Below are 18865 nucleotides of genomic sequence, written 5' to 3'. Positions count from 1 at the left end.
GGTGAAGTTTTGGTGGTTCCCAAGGGCTCCTTCATTGTCTAATGCTTTCAAACGAACCATGGGAAGGTGATTCCACTTCCCTTGGAATTGCTCTCTGCCTCCTACTGCCTCCTCTGCCTATGTTTCCTGGGACATGAGGCAAAGAGCTTGGAACAAGCATGTGTTGAATCTTCCTAGGAAAGCAAATCCTATCTTGGATTTCTGTTACTTTCCTCCTTCCAGGTGATTCGGTAAAACTGTTGTGTGGAGTAGGGAGCTGGTTCTGGGTTCCTTTGTGTGACAAATGGGACGGAAAATCTGGTAGATGGAATTTCTCTGAGTCTTAAGCTGTTTCTTCTTGACTTGCAGGAAGAGGTTACAGACTTAATGGTATAATTCGAAACCATTCGTGTTATTTATTCTTTATTGCTTTATCTTTTTCAGTAACAGTAATATGAAAATGCAATTATTGTGTGAGAAACCTCTTAAGTAACTAACTTCATACTGGGTAACTGTGTTTAAAAGGTCAGTATCATTCAGCAGTTGGGTCTGCCAGTGAAGGTCTTACTAACTGGGAAGTCTTAGCCAAGGACTTGACTAGCAGGTGGGATCACTTCATCAGCAAAGGTCTCTTTGGACCCAGGCTCTTCATCTTTTAAACTCTTGGCTCAAATTGAGTACTTAATCAAAACCAGTGAGGGAATTTCAGACAGGTGGATTTATTTAGATTTTTTTTTTTCCTACCCCTTCATACATCCTGTCTTTAAATGTTCATAGAAATGTGTAAAGAGGTTGTTTCCATGGCCAAGGTGCTTGTTACTTTTTTTCTGCATGGGCTTGAAATCTCTTCAGATCTTTGCCTTGCTGGAATTTGCTGGCTGTGTTGACTGATAGGAAGTCACAAGCTCTAAAGCTGAAACCCACACTCCAAACAACCTGTTGCACTGCCTTGGCATCAGAATCCCGCAAGAAGGAAATCCGGGGAACTGGCTGGTATAAATAGTGGTTCTCTGTCACTTTATGACCATGTAAATATGGAATAAGTAAGATTAAATATCTTCATGGAACAGATGTGATCAGAAGCACTAAGGGGAGAGAGTAGAAATGAAAATTGTGGCGGTGATTGGAAGGAAATTGGCACATGATGTTTATATCTAACATGGGAAGCAAACACTGAAAAGGAAGGACTCCACTTAAACTTGCTGTCTTTGCCCTTAAACACTGATTTATTTTTTTGAAATAGAACCTCTTTTTGATAAGATGGGGAAAAATAGATATATTTGGATTTAGTCATACTTGTGCCTTGCTTTAACTACCTTCACAAGTCTGTTCACTTACCATATGTTAAAATCTGTTCAAATCCTTTCAATATGCTGCAGCTTTCAGTTGGGTGTGCCAAATAGAGCAAAAAAAATTGTAACTCATTTATTAGGTATGCCTAACAGTAGTTTGTATTGAAGGAGGAATTCAGGGACTGTCAAGCTTGTCAGAATTTTAACCAAATGAGTTGAAATTATTAGAAATAATTCCTTCTGTGCTCGGTTCCCTAGGCAGTAACAATAGGAATTCTAATCAGATACGGAATCCAACTGTCTCCTGCTTTAACTTTATCCTTTCACTTCTCATCGTAAGAGAAGATTGGTGAACTAGGCCATACTGGTTCCTTCAGTGAAAAAAATACTTCCCTTGTAAATGCCAAAAAAGGAGAGGAAATCTGCGTTACGATTCGGCTGGTTCATTTCACTCCTTTGTTGGGCTCCGTTTTTGTGTGCGTAAGTGTGGTTGGTGGTTTGGGACAGTGGCACAACTGTTTCTTCATTTAACTTTATACAACAGGAATAAATACCAATGAATTAAATAATGGAATAACTCGAAGTTATTTCAAAGCTCTGGACCTAACTAGTCATATCCTCCCAAACTATTTTTGGTTAACATTATTAAATGTCTCTACGTAATACTTGGACTTGGTTATACTTCACGATGACAGATACCAGCAATTTTTAATATCAATAATTATTTCAGCAAGATAATTACATGAAGAAATGTAGATGTCCTCTAAGAAGCTTTCTGATCCTGATAGGTTAAATTGGATGTGGGCTGCAGAACTTCTGGAGGCAGGATAAAAGCAAGTTCTGATAAAAGTCATCTGCACAGGAAGAAAAAAAGGATTTCTGTAGTTTGCCGTAAATTGACTCTTACGTAGGGTTTGATTTTTTGGGATGAACCCTTTTCCCTGATACTCACTTAAAACACTTTCCTTAAGTAGCCATTCTTGAGTGTCCAGGTTCTGCTGTGATGGTGAATTTCAGGCCAGTAGCAGCTTTGCTTGTGTCTTTGCTGTTTCCTGGCTTGGGAAGTAAAGGTGAGGGAAATGGTAGCTAAACCTTAATATACTAAAAGGTTTGACAATTTCACCTAGACTTTGGGGAGGCTGGAGTCAAAATACATGTCTGCAACGTCTTTTTTGCTTATTAGAGAAATGTTTGCAAACTCTGTCCTTCCAGTAACAATAATTTCTACCATGTTGTATTATATTTCTTGTTTCTGATGTGCATTAGCGTCGACATCTTCTGTCCATCACTCACTCAGTGTAGCATGGCTTGAGTAAAGGAGCTACCTCGTGATGTCAAGAAAGATGAGTTGTGGGGCAAAGAAAGCACACTTCTTTGGCTTTTTCAGGCCTTGGAATTGTGTTTTGCCTTAAGACCGTGCAGAGAGGGATGGAATCCTCTCTTAGGGTGTCCTTTCAGTGAACTCGTGCTCTTAATTGCTTTGATGATGGGAAGGGAAAGCTCTGACTAAGCCAAGCTACACGTGGCATTGCTTGATGAAAAAATTTGTTCTTGCATTCCTCTTTCTTTTTCTTTTTTTTTTTTTTTTTTAATTTAATTTTTTTTTTTACACGTATCTGCTCACCAGTAGATGCTGTATTGCTGTGAAGAAGCCCATGCACACGTCAGTGTTTCATTCATGCCAAAGGGAATTCTGAGCTGGACTGGAACAGAGTAGCTGTTTGTGTGTTCATCCTGTCCCTCCTCCACGTCCTCCTTCCCTTCTGCTGCCTCATCCTTCAGTGCAGAGCACTTACTTGCTGTTGTGAAGAGCAGCCGACCAAAACCACTCACAGAAGGGAAAGACTGCCTGCCAAATTTGTGTAAGAAAACATGTGGGCAGCTTAAAACTATTTCTGTTTGAAACCCAACTGGTGCTGTGCAGTTTAGGCCACTTGCTCACTGCATTTTATGCTCAGTGGCTGTAGTGAATGATTGAATAAATTTGTGTGTCCTACGGGTGACTGTGGACCTGCTGCCTGAAATGCACATGGCAGAGTGTGTGCAAGAGTGATCAGAAGTCAGAATCTAAGAGGATTTCCTTTTCACAGGAACAAGGAGGAAGAAATATGCTGCTTAGGTGTGCTTTCAGTATTCTTTTTTGAAGGCTTTTAATCCCCAGCATTGTCTTGTTGGAGAGGAACACAAGAGAGGTCTTGTGGGTTATACATAGTGGGCAAAACAGGCAGACTGGAGTGGGAGGAGAAGAGCTTTTCTTCTTTGCAGTGCTGGGAGAGATGGATGTCTGCCACTGAGATGTCTTTTCGTCCTAAGTCGATCTTCCTTTTTCTGAGCACAGGCCAGGAGACAGACAGTCTGCTGCTGTGGAGGGGACAGACAGGGCTCAGGAGTGTGTTGTGTGACAGCATTTTTTGCCACAGTTTGTTTCCCGCGCTTCATCAACCCACTGTGCTCCTACTACAGAATGCCATTTTGTTGCCCTGGGGTTGGTACATCATCCTTGCAGTGCCTAAAAAAAAGTGTGTGTGTCTTTGCTTTGTGCTTGATGTTAGCCTGATATTGTACAGGGGTTGTTAAAGCTTTGAGACACCACAGTGTTGGGTGACAGCCTCAGCTGTTGTAAAGAAAGCTCTCCAGGTGGTTTTTGGGCGTGAGAAAATGTTCAAAATGCTACTACAGAAGTAAAATTTGCTTGTCCCTGAAGCAGGGAAATTGTTTTTTCTTAGTTTTGCTGGTAACTGGACAGCTTTGTGGTTGGGAAGGGGAATTCTCCAAAGCATCAGGTCTGTGTGCACCCCAGATCCAGTTTGAATAGTAAATTGGTGTGGTGCAGAGTCTTTTAAGTGTGCGTTGGATTCAGAAAGGTTGATCATGCTTTCACAGAACCGTGGTGGTGTGGGCTCTTTTTCCCCACAACAGGAGGGCCTGATATTCTTCATTGCTGCAGGGCCGAGGACAGCTGGTCCTGTCCGGTGGGTGCTGGTGGTGGGTTTCTGCAAATGCTGTCAGGAGGGCCTCCTCCTAGGAGAAAACAGAGCTATTGCCTTGGAAGGTTTGGGGAGGGCAGGGAGTTTCTTAGAGATGGGAAGACAGAGTGTTTGAGTCCAGAAGAGAGGGCATTAGGAATCAGAATAACTTCGTCATATGAGCTACTGAATCCTTTATTTCTGCTCCTGTTGTTTCTTTTGTCCTGCGATCTGACCAATTTGTATATCTAAGTATCTGCACATGGGGACAAAAATATGTGGACAAACATGGATTACTTACTTGCCTTCTGATATTGTTGAAGTGAAACACTGTTGACTTGATAGCTTATCTGCATATCAAATTTCCATGGAATGGAGGTCTGTCTTCTGTTTGGAAGCTTTGTGGTGTAACAGCATGTGAGCTGCCCTCTGTTTTGAGGATGAGTTTGACTTTATGATCAGAATTGGGAAACAGACAGAAATAAGTCATCTGACAACAGTTAGGAACCAGGAGTAAGCTCCTTATGGGAATTGTACCACTGCTGTAGTCACTTGGGGAAGCAGGAGGAATGCAGCCAAGCTGACTAGGCTGGTTGCTGAACGTTTGTGCTGGCTGAGAAATGCTTTCTGGCACATTCAGTGTAAAAATTTAGAGCATTTCTTGTTGAAAACTGGAAAAGTCTGTGGTTTGTCTCTCTTTAACCTTAAAAATGGAGCATGCTCTGTCAGGGAAAACACACCATGCAGAGGTTTCATTTTGGGAAATTTATTTTGGGTGGATATAGATGATTCTGATTGAGGGGTGGGAGGGTGGTCTTGCCTGTGACTGACATGATGAGCTATAAATGCCTGTCCTCTTTTCCTCTGGATCTGCATGGTTGCTAAGTTCAGCAGCTTGCTTGGCATGGACTCTAGACGAGCTGCTTTGATCCGAGGGCTGGCTGCACTGCAAGAAATAATCATGTGCTCAGATGGGAGAGAGCTGCTCCTGCATGGACACACTTCAGCTCTGCTGTTAGGAAATCTGGGTGAAGGCAAGGCTCCACAGCTGAGTCTGCCCAGAGCTTTATTGCTGCTGGCTTTGTCCACTTACAAGTTCAGATGTCGTGTTTCCATTGTTCAGCTGTGCTGAGCTACAGTCCTTAGAAAAACAACTTGTTTCAGCTGGAAATGGATGGGTGTGCGCAGTTCTGAGCTGAAACTTGGACACAGTGCATGAGGCCGGGGAAATGGAATAGGGGAAAATATTCCGGAAAAAGTATTTGTGAGAAGTTGGTCCACCTTTGGTTGTGCAAAGCTACTCTAAACTTCCTTCTCAAAGGATTAGTGAAGGGTCTTGGTCTGTTGCAGCAAAGTCTGAGTGACAGAAATGACTGCTTATTGAGCTGTGAGAAGAAAGCTCAAGGTACTTCTCCTTGAAGACTCTGCAGGCAACAAATGTGTAGAAAAGCCCCCTGAAGTTAATCACTGATAAAGATAATTTATTATCTTTGGGATTTCAACCTTGGCTCTTGTAGAGATAGCACTGAAACTATGCATTTGTGTTTTTAACAGCTTAGGGGTTTGGGGTTTCTTTTAGGTCTTCACCTTTTCCTTAGGTGTCATTTAGACGAAGATGCTTCAAGGATCTAAGTCAGTCAGTGTGGATCTGTCAGTGTAGCAAGGTGTGCTTCATTGCATGCTTAGAAGTGTCTTGTGTTGAGAATTAGTCAAATCTATCCTTGGACAGTCAAGACAAAAGGTGAGTCCGGTGGAAAAGGAACGTGACCAACTGTTAGAGAAGGATTTTCTCTTTCTTGGGAGCTCACCTTCCTTAAACAAGGCTTAAGAGAATAATTAGTCCCTTGAAAGTAGGGCAGTGAGGAACAGGATGTAACAGTGCACAGCAGGACTCCTCAGTCATTTCTCAGTGGCGCACACGCTGTCTGGAGATGCTGGTGGTGCTGCGAATGAGGTGTGTTTCAGGTGGATGGCTAAAATCTTCTGTTAAGATCATGGTCACGCTTAATGTGCTTCCCAGTTTCTACTTACTGAACTGACCAAGTTGAAATGACTTCATATAGCAACTACCGCAGAACTACGTTGTTCCGTACTACTTGTGTGCTTTGCATTCCTTTCTTCTCACTACTGAATCCATCGAAGCTGGCCATGTCATGTTGAAGGATCTGTCTGAGTCTGTGGTGATGGTCCTTGGGATATGCTTATCCAAGGAGGTTTAGAGTCCTTGAGCTGTCCTTCAGGAAAACTCTAAAATGCCATTTCTGTAGCTCTTGTTACCGAGCCCGTGGCACAGTCTGGGAGGTCAGAGGGAACGTAACCCCTTTAAGCTTTTCATGGCTGTGGTGAGGCGGCTCTGGTTTGAGTGGCCCTGTAAGTAATTTGTTAAGTAGCTTATGTGATGCTTACCTCAGGTACTTGAGGGAAAGTCTTAGGGGGCTGCAGTTGTTCAGGTGTGACATTTGGGGATTTTGGTGACAAGGGAAGAGGGTGATTCTGGGAAACCGAGTGGCACCATCTCCTTCCCTTTACTTTGTCTCTGCTGAATAGACATAACAGTGGGGAAGACTTGACAGGTGACTTGCTGAGGATGGCAAAAACTGCATAGGCTCAAGCTGTCCCTTTAGTATCCCTCAGTTGTCAGGGGTATTTTGCAGGGGTTGGTTTCCATTTTGGTTCTGCAACAGCATGGGAGGAACTTTTATTACAGGTGTTGGCTGTTTGTCTGTGGCTCTGATGTGGACCACCCCATTTCCGGTGATATATATGAGTTATTCATACACTGTCAAAGCTTTGCTTCTGTCTTCAGTTCTTTCCAAGCCTACTCCAGAAGAAGGGGTTTCTATCAAAAGTTCATGTTGAGGGAGGGTTGGGAGGAGAGTGAAGGTGCAAATTTGTGTTAAGGGATTGAAAATGTGGCAGTTTTATATCGTTGATGTAACAGTGTTGTCTGAAGCTCAGCTTTCAGAGGCATGAGTATGTGTTTCAATGTATTTTTTATTGTGATGTTTACATCTTGTTATTCATGTTTGAGACTAAAAAGTGCATTTTTCCCCCCACATAAATGTGAAATTGGGGCAGGGAACTTAAAATGATAGTGAGATGAGGTGGTGTTATTTTTACACTGGCATGGAATTTTTCTCGCATGAACGGTTGCAGCTGAAGACCAGTTAATGCATTAATTTGCTTCATGTGGAAGTATGCCAAGTGCTTGGAATAAGGGTTTGAAATGGAAAAAGAGTATTATTCCTTGTAGTTTCACAACCTTCTTATAGCTACAGCTTTCAGCACGCCTGCCTGTCTGTTTTTATCGCTGTGTATGCTGCTGGGAATGCAGCGTGCGGAGGAGAGGAGGGAATTTTCCTGTGAATACCTCAGCACCTGTCTCGTCATCAGAAGCACACTGCAGTCCTAATGCAGGTGTCCCTGCAGCAGAGACTTGGCGGGTGCCAGTCGTGGGGACCGTGTTATGCCATTTCACCAGCACGTTACTCCTCTCGCCTCCGTCCTCCTCTCCCCCTTATAATTTTTGTAGGAGCAGCAAGAGAAATGGAGTGTACAGTTAAAGGAATAAAATGAAAGAAGATACTGTTAAGATGTTCCAGCTGCCGGACTTCAGATTTGTGCTGAACGAGGCATTTTGGTTTGGGGAGGGTCAGTGTGTGTTGGGAAGACAAAGGATCTGATTGTGTATCCCAGATAAGTGGGAGCAATCCTCACTGTGCAGGGAAGAGGTGGTGCTGTCAGACGGTGTCTGTGGTGACAGTACTGCTGTAGTAGCAGGGTAGGGCAAGTGAGAATCACACAGCTTGTTCCTCTTAGAAAAAAGATTTGAGGAAAACGCACAAAATCTGCAAGGCTGAAATGGAGTGGGCACTTGATCGTCTGCTGCACTTGGTTTCCATGTCTGCTTTCCCTTGCAGTGACCAGGGAGCTGATCTTTAAAGAAAATGGTGTCTTGTGTAAGGAGCCAGGAAACCATCACTTTCACTTCAGGCTATGTCATCCACATGGGGTGGTGGTGAGGGTTTGACCCACAGAAATGACAGGCACTGCTGGAGACTTGGCTTCAGTAAAGCCTTGGATGGAATTCTTTCTGTAGTGCATTATTAATGCTGTGAAGATCTACATCTTAAAATGCCTTGAAACCTCTGTTCCTAAGTGGTAGTTCCACCTGAAAACATGTAGGGGAAAAGGCAGAACCCTATACTTTGCCTCAATAGTTAGTTTGCGAAAGTCAAAATCCATTCCCACTGTTGTGCTTGAAGACGTGTAAGTTAATTTCTCTGTCTTGGTGTTTCAAATCAGAGTATTTTTCCCAGTAAGCAGTCCTGAAACTGAGATGGGCTCATGTATTTTGAAAGCATCAGAAGTGATATTCTGAAGGCTAAAAGGTAGCAGGGCGAGGGAGAGCAGACATGAAGTTCTTGCTGTAGTATGGGGTATTACACCTTGTGATTTGCAGAGGTTTGGGGTTGCCTATTTAAATGTTGTGTTTCGGACCCCAGAGTGAAAAAATGGTGCTTGAAATACTTGGCCCAGTTTGTAAATCATCATTGCTTTGTTTTGATTCAGTCTTGCCTCACGAATCCCGTGGTGTGCATCAAATGGTTAGATGTAAGGCATGAAAAAGACCTAGCAGTGTCTTGCAAAGTGAATTTAGCTAGTTATTAGTCAGAGCTGGACTTTGTTCTTGCACTGGGAATGGGGGTTTATTTCCTCTTGTGTGTTCCGCTTGCAAGGTAATAATATAAACCTTGCTATTTCTGTGTGAAACACACTTCAAGTGCATTCCTGAAGTGAACAGTGGAAAATATGCTGTCAAGAAATGTTCTCAGTGATGTATGAAGTGTAGATAGATAGATTAATTGTTTTTTGGTGCTGTGTCTTGGAGGTGTGAGAGCTGAAATTGTTCTGGAGAGAAAGCCAAGATTGTCTTGGACAGGAGTTGCTGGAGCACCAGGCAAAGCAGTGTGGCTGTCGGTCAGGCATTAGGAGTTCCTTATGGAAATCAGGATTAAAATTGCTCACTGTAAGGGAATCATTTTTAGCTGAGTAAGGAAAGAATCTGAAACTCCTTGCTCTTTAAGCAGGGAAGTGGGGCTGAAGTTAGCATAGTAGGTTATTAACTGACCTGGTCACAGTTGTGGTTTTGGTCTGAAGATGGCTTTGCAACACCTAACAGAGTTGATATTTCTTTCTAAATATAATGTTGTCTTTTAAAACGTTCTGCTGCTCTCCAAAAATTCTGGAGCTGGGAAAAATCAACTGTTACAGTGCTTGCTAATTGGCAGTAGGTGACTCACAAAGAACTGATCCAAAAGGAGTGTCTGGTAAGATTTATTTTAGGGGGTGCACTTTGCTACCTTGGCAATAGCCACTGGCTGTTCCTTGTCCTTAAGGTTCTTGGTCAAGGCTTTGCTCTGGTCCTCATAGGAGCCGTTTGGCACCCTCTGGGTGTCAAACACCAAAGGCCCAAACGCCAAGTTAAAAATGTAGCAGATTCTAAGTTGTGTTCAGTGCCCGCTATATGGTAAAAGTCATGGGACTCATCTGCGAAAAGCTGAGACACAGTTGTGTTGGATTTTAAGACTGGAAATTAGGGGCCAGCCCCAAAAATAAGAAAAAACCCTGCAGAGAAAATATTTTTTTATGAAAGGTGTGATTTTTGTGTCTTTTAATACTTGTCTGAGCTAGTGTGGTTCATCCAAATCCAGTTTCAGATGCTGCTGTTTTATATTATGGTGCTTAAAAACACTGAAGCTTAAAAAATAAATCCTGTTATGTTAATAAGCCCGACTTGCTATTTCACTGCCGTGGAGAGCTGTTGTGTGCAGCCTGGCTGCCAGACACTTCACTGCAGTGCACTGCTTCCTTGGTACTGCTTAAAGAACTCTTCACTAATGCTTTGAGCATGTCCTTGAGAGACAGAGATACCGTGCTGTCTGCTATCTTATTATAAATGGCTAAAATGCAGCTCGGAACTTGCATTGCTTCCAGGGAGATGTCACCGGATGTTTGGCCAAAGGTGCCATTCCGGTTCTTCTGAGCAAGTGTTTGGGCCGGGTAACGACGCTGAGTGCCCAAATGTGCCATTTAGGCAACTTGTTGCTGCTCTGCCTCCACATGGCACATTACAGACATGATTTTAGTTTTTATAGTTCAGACAGTGTGCTTGCTCTGGCTAAATGCGGGAAACCGGGAGCACATCAACACTGGGTGCATGCAGGATGGCCTGAAGGAGAAGGAGCAGGGAATGGGATCAGCAAAATGGGCTCTTGAAATCAGGCAGGGAACCTGAGATGGGAAGGAGAAAATTATTTTTTACTGCCTTTTCTTAATGCTTCTGGGTTCTCCTTATAGCAAAGATGTCATTTAGGAAAACTGAATCAGTGATACCCACATGCTAGAGATGCTCTGTAAATTAGCAAAGCCATGCACTGATTAGAAGGATAAATAATGGGCTCGTGGCATTTGCGGTGAGGGTGGTGGGTGCTGGAAACCAAGTCTCTTCTGCCTTGTTCGTTGAGCAAGTTTTTAAGAGTTGTTTTTATTCTGATAGAGTTCAGCTGATTATAAAGCTCTCAGGTAATGGTACTGGTGACAGGTTCTTCTGCTGGGAATAAGGTTAGAGTTGCTGTCATTTTAAGCTTGTGATGTTAAAATGAGTATACAATGCCTAAATTGGTATTTAAGAGACTTGCCTAGCTTGATACCTTAGTTGATGGTGTGGTTCTAGAGGAGCTGCTTGGTGTTAGGTACTGTATTTCTTCCTCCTAAGTGGAGATGATATGAAGAGACAGTTGTCTTTAGGTGGGATCTATCTTCCCTTCTCCCTCCCTGGCCTGAAGTAAAATCAGGAAGATGCTAATCCATGTTTAGCCTTAAAAGAAGTAAATTTGAAATCAGTAGATAACCCAAAGCTTTTCTTCAAGTCCTTAATGCATGAGTGTTGTTTCTCTGGGGTTTGTTTGTTTGTTTGGAGGTTTTTTATGTGTGTGTAGTTACTTGGTTTTTTGTTGTGTCTTATTGTGAGGGAAACTCTCAGAGGAAGTTGATTGTTTGACCTTAGTTTACATCTGTGTGAGCTGATGTGGAGGATTATGTATGTGTGGACTTGGGTCCACAGTGAGATCTGTGCTGATGGGAGTTTTATGTGTGGGTGGCTTGATGGAGAGAGATGGATGAAGTCAGAGTTAGCATCAAGAGCTGAATTCTGTCTCTGTTTGATTCAGCATTATGTGGTGGCAAGAGCCACGCCAGTTGGGGAAACTCCAGGTGTGCTTTGTCTTCCTGTCCTAACCTGGCATTTGTTGAAATGCATGTTCAGTATTTGGTGTTTGGCAGTCAAAACAAAATTACTGACATCTTACAGGGCTGTCTTCAGGGTGTACAGACATGAGTCCTGTTTGAGAGCAGCCAGAACTTGGGAATTTTGTTCTCCTGGCATCTTTTTGACAGTAGAAGCGTAAAATATACAAAAAATTGTTTTGAGCGAAGCAAACCTAGGCAAGGACAGAACATGAGATTGTTACTGCAGGATGAGAGAGTAGGAGAAATCTTGTAAAAGGGCTTATGTTGGGGCCTGTCTGGACAATTGGTTCAGAAGGAATACTGATGGAGAATGCCAATAAAATACTCTGATATGTAGGGTGGAGCATTTGTATGCTATTCTACCCTTTTTTTTAGTTAAGGGAAATAAAATATATCTGAAGCCCTTTAAAGGAAATGTCTGTTTACTTGACCTGGTACATGGAAATGCTTTGTCTTTGTTTGTAGCTTCTGTGGAGAAGGCAGGATTTTCTGAGAAACAGAAATAGAGTTTTCCCTTCTACCAAAATATGCTTTTATTTCCTGCTTTGATACACTGTGTCTTTATCACTATCCCTGTATGGTACTTGGTGTTGGCTAGAAAAACTGAAAAGATGAGACTGTACATCTAATGAAACTCTGAAGGTAAATAGTAATTCTGAAACTGCAGAGGAGATGAGAAGTGCTGCAGGCTGAAGGTGGATCTCTTCTACCTTGCAATAGGAAAGATTTTTACTCTGTATTTAATATTAAAAAATAGTCTAAAGTGTTTTTCCAGTAAGTTAATTTCTTGATATTGTTCTAAATGTTTTCAGAGACAGCGCATAATATAAACGTTCCCAAAACTTTATTGTGAGGATGTTTTCTCCTGGTCCCTTGTGGGTGTCTCGGTGCTGTGTTGTTTGTGGGTGGATTTCTGCTTCTCCCTGTTCTCCTTGGGTTGTTTATTTAATCACACCATGCACATATTCTTAGCTGGAAGGAAGATGGGAGGATTTTTCCATCAACTTAAACTGCATGCAAGACCTAATTTTGGGGAGAGGATATGTGTGGGGGAGAGTAGTTTTCCTATTTTGACTTTTTTCTTAGCAAATATTTCATAGTGTTAGGAAGAACCATGACCAGCTGTTCATCATTTCACTTGGAGGAGATTTTTTCAGTTAATCTGAGCAGTTGGGATTTTGCATGAGTTGGGTGAGCCAAGAATCCTTGCGACGGCTTCGGAGTTTGCCTTTCCAGTGGTGAAATCTGTCGCTTGGCTCCTGAACAGCGCAGCGGTTCCTCTGTCTTGCCACAGCAGGCTGTCCTCTGGAAGAAGACAAATGGCAAGTCCTCAGATGAACCAAAACAGGCCTAAAATAGTGTTGTAGGTGCAGAGAGCAGTGATGGGCAAAGGGCCCTTGCAAGGCAGGAGTAAACTGTTCCTTAGGACTGGGAAGGAAACTAGGAGTTGTCTTCACCAGTTTGCCAAACTGGAGAGAGCAGCCTGTGTGAGTATCACTTGGAAAAAAACACTGCTGAGGAGTGACAGGCAGTGCTGCTGGACTGTCCCGTTCTTGGCATCAGAGCCCCTTTGATCTGAAGTTGGAAGTCCTTCCTTTCATCTCAATATTCCCAGATTTGAAGGAGGAGGAGGACAGAGAGGCCGCAAAAGAGCGGAGGGAGGCTTTAGAGATGCCCTTGAGATGTATGTTTGTGTATTGCCAAGAACTGACCAGAGGTTTTGTTTCTCAGTGGTGGCGTTGAAGGGATAAAGTGAAGAAATTTGGGAAGTAGTTCTCAGCCTGCCTTCCTTAGCAAACAAGGCATTTAGGCTGAAGCTGAATGTGTCCTAGAAGTGTTGAGCGGGAGACAGGCGGCAGAAGGCAAAAGTTGTGTGAGCTCTCCACTTGTGACAAGAGAATGGATGAGAGGCTGGAGAGACCTTCCAGGAGTCCTTAGATGACCTGCTTGCTCTTCTGGTTTATCTGCCCACATAGATGGATTCTTGGGGAATTTATCTGCAGGAATCTGAACTTGTGATGCTCATGGGACTGCTTTGAAACTTTGGAGACACAAATGAAACTTAAGAATAAAAAAATTTTCTGTCTTAATGAGGTGTGTTCCATGTGGAAGTAGATACAGACAGTGGCTGCTTTTATCCGGAGGTGACTGCGGTTTTTAATTGTTGTAGGGGTGGCTGGCACATATGGTTTCTCTGTTGGGCAGACTAGCATTTCAATTGATTTTGATTTTGGATTGGGATTGGGGTTTGGGTTTTGAAACTGGGAATTTTGGAAGCTGTTGAGCTTTGTAGGGGGATGCTTGACTTGGTCTTTATAATTTGATAATTGTTTTGGTGACTAGTTCACAGGCTGTGGAGTGAGTTCATGGAATTCTCTGAGAAGTGTCTTCTCTGAACTACCTGCCCCAGTCGTCCTCTAGCAGGCAGGATAACACAAATGGGTATTAGGGCTTTCCTCTCTAATATGCTCATTTCTTCCTTAATTATTTAGCAGCAAAAGCAAATGGGCAGCATGGGAAAGTAGGGTCTACAGAAGGACTTGGACAACTCAGCATCTGTTTTCTAAAAAAGGCAGATACACAGCTGCGTATTCTATAGATAAAGTTTAAAGTAAATGTTTTCTTGAGAAAGATTCTGTGACATGAAGTCGTTTTGTAGTGGAGTTGATACTATGTGGAAAGTGTTGCTTGTCCTTTTGGTTGTTTTCTTTGGATGTTGGATTAGGAGACATCAGACCCAAAGTGAGATGCCTGGGGCCAACCAAGTACTTTAAAATACAATGTTTAAATAATAACTGCAGCTGTAGGTTTTTTGTGTTTTAAGTCTATTCTGGTCAGTTATATCCTTCTTAAACCAGGTCTGTTATTTTTCAGGTGGAATCATTTATCTTGGATCAGGATGATCTCGAAAACCCTATGTTGGAAACAGCTTCTAAATTGCTGCTGTCAAGTACTGCTGATGGTGCTGACTTGAGAACAGTAGATCCCGAAACCCAGGCCAGATTAGAAGCTTTACTTGAAGCTGCGGGTAAGTCCTCATGTCCCCTACGGGTTTAACCCCGAAGCCCTTACGAGAGTCCGTACTGGAATCACTTGCATAAGGCTAATCCATAGGAGCATGGTACAACTGCAAAATGTACAGCGGGGTGGACTTGGCAAGGGCGTCACGGGAGAGAGAAAAGCTTATTTTAGAGTATTTCAAGGTTTGGAAAATCAGAATTTCATGTGAAGGTGCTTCAAATCAGATCTCTCCAATGTTGGTGTTCTAAAAGCCTGAGTCAAAATTGACGCCTGTCACTGGCTTGCGCCATTATGTCAAACCCTAAATTGCTAAATAGGCTTTATTTTGTAACAGTTGCTGTATGAAAAGCTTTAATAGTTGCTTGTATTAAGTAGTTTCACTAGCTGAAAACTGATTTCTTCGATGGGTTGGAGGGTTTCAGTCACATGCAGCTTTTAAATTAGAGTTGTAAAACAGTTAAACCCATCGTTTTGGAAGCTGTAGTTGACTGTGCTTGCAATGTTTGTGCCGACAGATCTCACAGGCTCAATTTCACCTTGTCTGTTCTCTCCTTTCCTGGCATGTGTCCCCGTTGGTTGTGAATTGGAATGGCAGGAATAGGGAAGCTGTCGACAGCGGATGGGAAAGCCTTTGCAGATCCCGAGGTGCTCCGCAGGCTGACCTCCTCGGTCAGCTGCGCGTTGGATGAAGCTGCCGCTGCGCTGACCCGGATGAGGGCGGAGAGCACAGCGAATGCAGGGCAGACGGACAAGTAAGGCAGCTTTTATCCTGGACTTTTTCAGCCCTTTGCTACTTTTAGAAGCAGTTTTTCTTGTTCTATCACTTGCGCTTACGGAATGATGAAACTCTTACTCAGGTGGAATTGGTGCCAAGTTGTCACCTGTGCTTCTCCTGTTTAAATAATTGTGGACTGGCAGGTCTTGCAGTAGAGAGTGAAGCAATTAATGCTGCTTAGAATTCCAGAATGACACTGCAAGTGGTTTATCGTGACCAACTATAGAAACGTTTCTAAGCTCTTCAGTAGTATGGGCCTTAGAACTGTTGCGAATCCCAAAATGGGTCATTCAGTGATAGCATGAAACAAGATTTCAGATAAAAAAAAATCTTTTAGGGAATTTCAGAGTGCCTTGTTAATTGAGGAAGGGAAACAGCCTTGAGGGGTTGGAGCTCCATCATGGTGGTCAGTGTCACACAGGACCCTGGGGAGAGCCTCAGCCCGGGGGTTGCTACTCTTGTACTGGACTTTATGGCTTTATATGTGGGATTTTGTCTTACTGGGGTATTCAGGAAGGAAAGAAAAAGAAGGTTTCCTTCTAGGCTGTCATTAGGCTTCAGCGCAGCAGAAACAGTGTTAGTAGCACAATCAAGTGCTGCTGTGCTCGTTGGAAGTTTGTTCCTTCTATACAGAATAACTCCTGTTCCCTTGCTGTGGGAACAGGACACATGAAGAGCAGAATGATTTTGGGTTATGTCTGCTTCTATTCTGTGTGCATCCCTTCTTTTCCCCAGCACCTCTTTCTTGGGAATGGTGGTGGTTGCCAGACTTGTTACAGGGACAGTGGATCTTGGAAATTTAAAAAAAAAGGTCAACGTGTAGTGAAGAGACATATATGAGAACTGATTCTCCATGTGTTAAAATTGTGTCTGGTTACAAGATCCTGGTATTTTCAGCACAGGAGAGAGGGGAAATGGTTAAGTTTCTTACAGAAGGAGAGTGACGTGGGCGATTGGTTTTAGTTTAATTAACAGTTACAGTGCTGAACAAATAAAGTTTTCTTAAGACTGGCAGGTGATTTCAGTGTCCTCTGGCCCTGGGATATCCTGCATATGTTTCTCATGTAAACTTCTGTTAAAAATTAATAGCAGGAGTGGATATGGACACAATTTTCAGCCAAGTTAGCTGGGAAACCTCAAGTATAAAACTGGCACTTCTTTAATTAGCAGTTGGCACGTTTTTGGCTCGTGTTTCCTTTTTCGCTGACTGCGTCCTCATGGCACACTGGAGTTCAGGCACAGTCCGTTTCCACTTTCAATGCTTTCTCCCTTGTTAGCCGCAGCTTGGCCGAGGCTTGTTCCGAAGGAGATGTGAATGCTGTGCGAAAGTTGCTCATTGAAGGCCGGAGTGTGAATGAGCACACAGAAGAAGGGGAAAGCCTCCTTTGTTTGGCCTGCTCAGCAGGATATTATGAGCTTGCACAGGTTGGTTTCCTGGCTGTTTGTACTATGTGCATGTTGTACAAAAAGAAGTGTAAATCAATATATTACCATCTTGTGCAACTGGAAGGGGTGTTAAAGTAGTGGGAAATGGCAGTTCTCTGGCACATGAGTCTCACACATACACTGAATGTTGCTAATGCATTCTTGGTGCTTATTTTCTGCAAGGGTTGCTCACACAACACTGAAGGGGGGGTTTTGTAGTGCAGAGGCAGAGTTCATGTTCACTCCACTTTTGTTGTTGATCACTGTCTCTTGGTAGGTTCTCCTGGCAATGCATGCCAATGTGGAGGACCGGGGAATCAAAGGAGACATCACACCTCTAATGGCTGCTGCCAATGGCGGGCACGTCAAAATTGTCAAGCTGCTGCTAGCTCACGGTGCTGATGTGAACGCACAGTCATCCACAGGTAAAGAGCGTGTTGGGAGCAACTGGAGAGCTGGGATTTGTGGTGTGCAGGGAACTTGGCGTGGAAGTTCGGGAGCAGTGGCTCTCAGCCCAGCAAGGCAGAATGCTTCCTTGTGGTTTTGCTGTTTAAATTCTCTTTTCTAAGTGAAACTCTGAAATATTGTTGGACGCAGATAAAATAGTATGGACATACAAAGGTGCATAAGGTCATTTAGTAACTGGAAGGTGTTTGAGTACATAGGATTTGTTGTCACATTTTAAGCACAGTTTGGTAAATTTGTGTGTACATGGAAAAGTTACTTGGTGGCAGGTCTAGGAAACCAAGGGGAAAACAGGAAACATGAGAAGAGGGTCCCCCCCTCCCCCCCTGCCTTTCCAAGGTAATTTGTTAGCCGTTTGTGTTGACGTGACCAGATTGGGAAATCTTCAAAGTTTTTGTAGCCTGGAAGTGGAGGGTTGGTGTGTAGTCAGAAGTAACTGATGAATGGAGAGCTGACCCTGAGTGAGGAGGAGAGGGCGATACCAGAAGCCACCTTCTGTATTTTTTTTAGTATTTTTTTCAGTGAAGTAGGTCTCTCAGTAGCAATACGGCCTTAACCTTTAACTTTTTTCATGGTGTCTTTCATAAAGGCAGATTCTTTGACTGTTGTGTGCAGATCCATGGTTTTTGTATTTTTTCATCTGAAGTTGTTTTCATCTCCTTGTAAAGACTATGAACATTTTGGAACCAGCCCCTGGAGGTGTTTAAGACTTGATTTAGAAGCAGCAGCTCATCCTGCTCCTGGTTTTGAGCTTTCATTCTTACAGCATTGTGCACTCCTGCTGATTAGCAGGGAAACGGATGGGGCTTTGTGACGGAAGCTGCGCTAGAAATGGGAAGAGAGGTGCATCAGTACAGGCACAAGGAGATCCTCGGTCTGTCAGCACTGAGCTGTTTGGTGCCATTACTTATTTCCCCCTCCCTGTAGTTCTTCATCTGTAGCCTGAAAAACCCTGTTCCATCAGGTATCCAGGTAAAAGGGATGGAGTGGAGCATCAGGTGAAGTTCTGGGTGAAGAAGCACCATCACATTCTGTTTCCAACCCTTGTTCTCTCTGGCTTTAGGCAACACAGCCCTGACCTATGCCTGTGCCGGGGGCTATGTGGATGTTGTGAAGGTGCTGCTGGAGTCGGGTGCGAGCATTGAGGACCACAATGAGAACGGTCACACGCCGCTGATGGAAGCTGGGAGCGCTGGCCATGTGGAAGTGGCCAGGGTGCTGCTGGAGAACGGAGCGGGCATCAATACGCATTCCAATGAATTCAAGGAGAGCGCGCTGACGCTGGCTTGCTACAAAGGTATGGTAACAAGTGTGCAAGAGTGTCAGGGCTGAAGAGTCGCTTTGAACGTGGGTTCGTTCAGCCTTGCTGCCCACCACCAGGGGAATTTGAAAGCTGTGAATAGACAGCTGTGGTGCTCTTATCCTGGCTGTGTGTAAAATGATCTGTGTGCAGAGTCTTGAGTATCAAGATCTAAACCTTTGGTCTGAGTTATGATGTCTTAGAAGATGCTCTGTTTTAAACAAATCAAGAGACAAGGAACTAATGTGTTACATCACAGAATAAGTAAACTAAACATTTTGTATTACAACTGTATTATACTGGGTACCTCTGCTTAAGTACAGAAATTACT

General features: G+C 43.4%; 1 protein-coding gene across 4 annotated transcripts in view; it reads left to right on the top strand.

The window, feature by feature from the left end:
* ANKRD17 (ankyrin repeat domain 17) overlaps positions 1-18865 on the top strand; it is a 54047-nt gene that overhangs the window by 4481 nt on the left and 30701 nt on the right. For all 4 annotated transcript variants that reach the window (XM_032107986.1, XM_032107985.1, XM_032107988.1 and 1 more), the window contains exons 2-6: positions 14423-14576; positions 15165-15321; positions 16622-16769; positions 17047-17194; positions 18298-18531. In XM_032107986.1, coding sequence (XP_031963877.1) covers positions 14423-14576; positions 15165-15321; positions 16622-16769; positions 17047-17194; positions 18298-18531 — 841 coding nt within the window. The remainder of the gene's footprint in view (positions 1-14422; positions 14577-15164; positions 15322-16621; positions 16770-17046; positions 17195-18297; positions 18532-18865) is intronic.

Source organism: Corvus moneduloides, chromosome 5 (genome assembly GCF_009650955.1).
Source record: "Corvus moneduloides isolate bCorMon1 chromosome 5, bCorMon1.pri, whole genome shotgun sequence".
Taxonomy (NCBI): domain Eukaryota; kingdom Metazoa; phylum Chordata; class Aves; order Passeriformes; family Corvidae; genus Corvus; species Corvus moneduloides.
The sequence above is the reverse complement of the archived record's forward strand: the minus strand, read 5'-3'. Positions and strand labels throughout refer to the sequence as shown.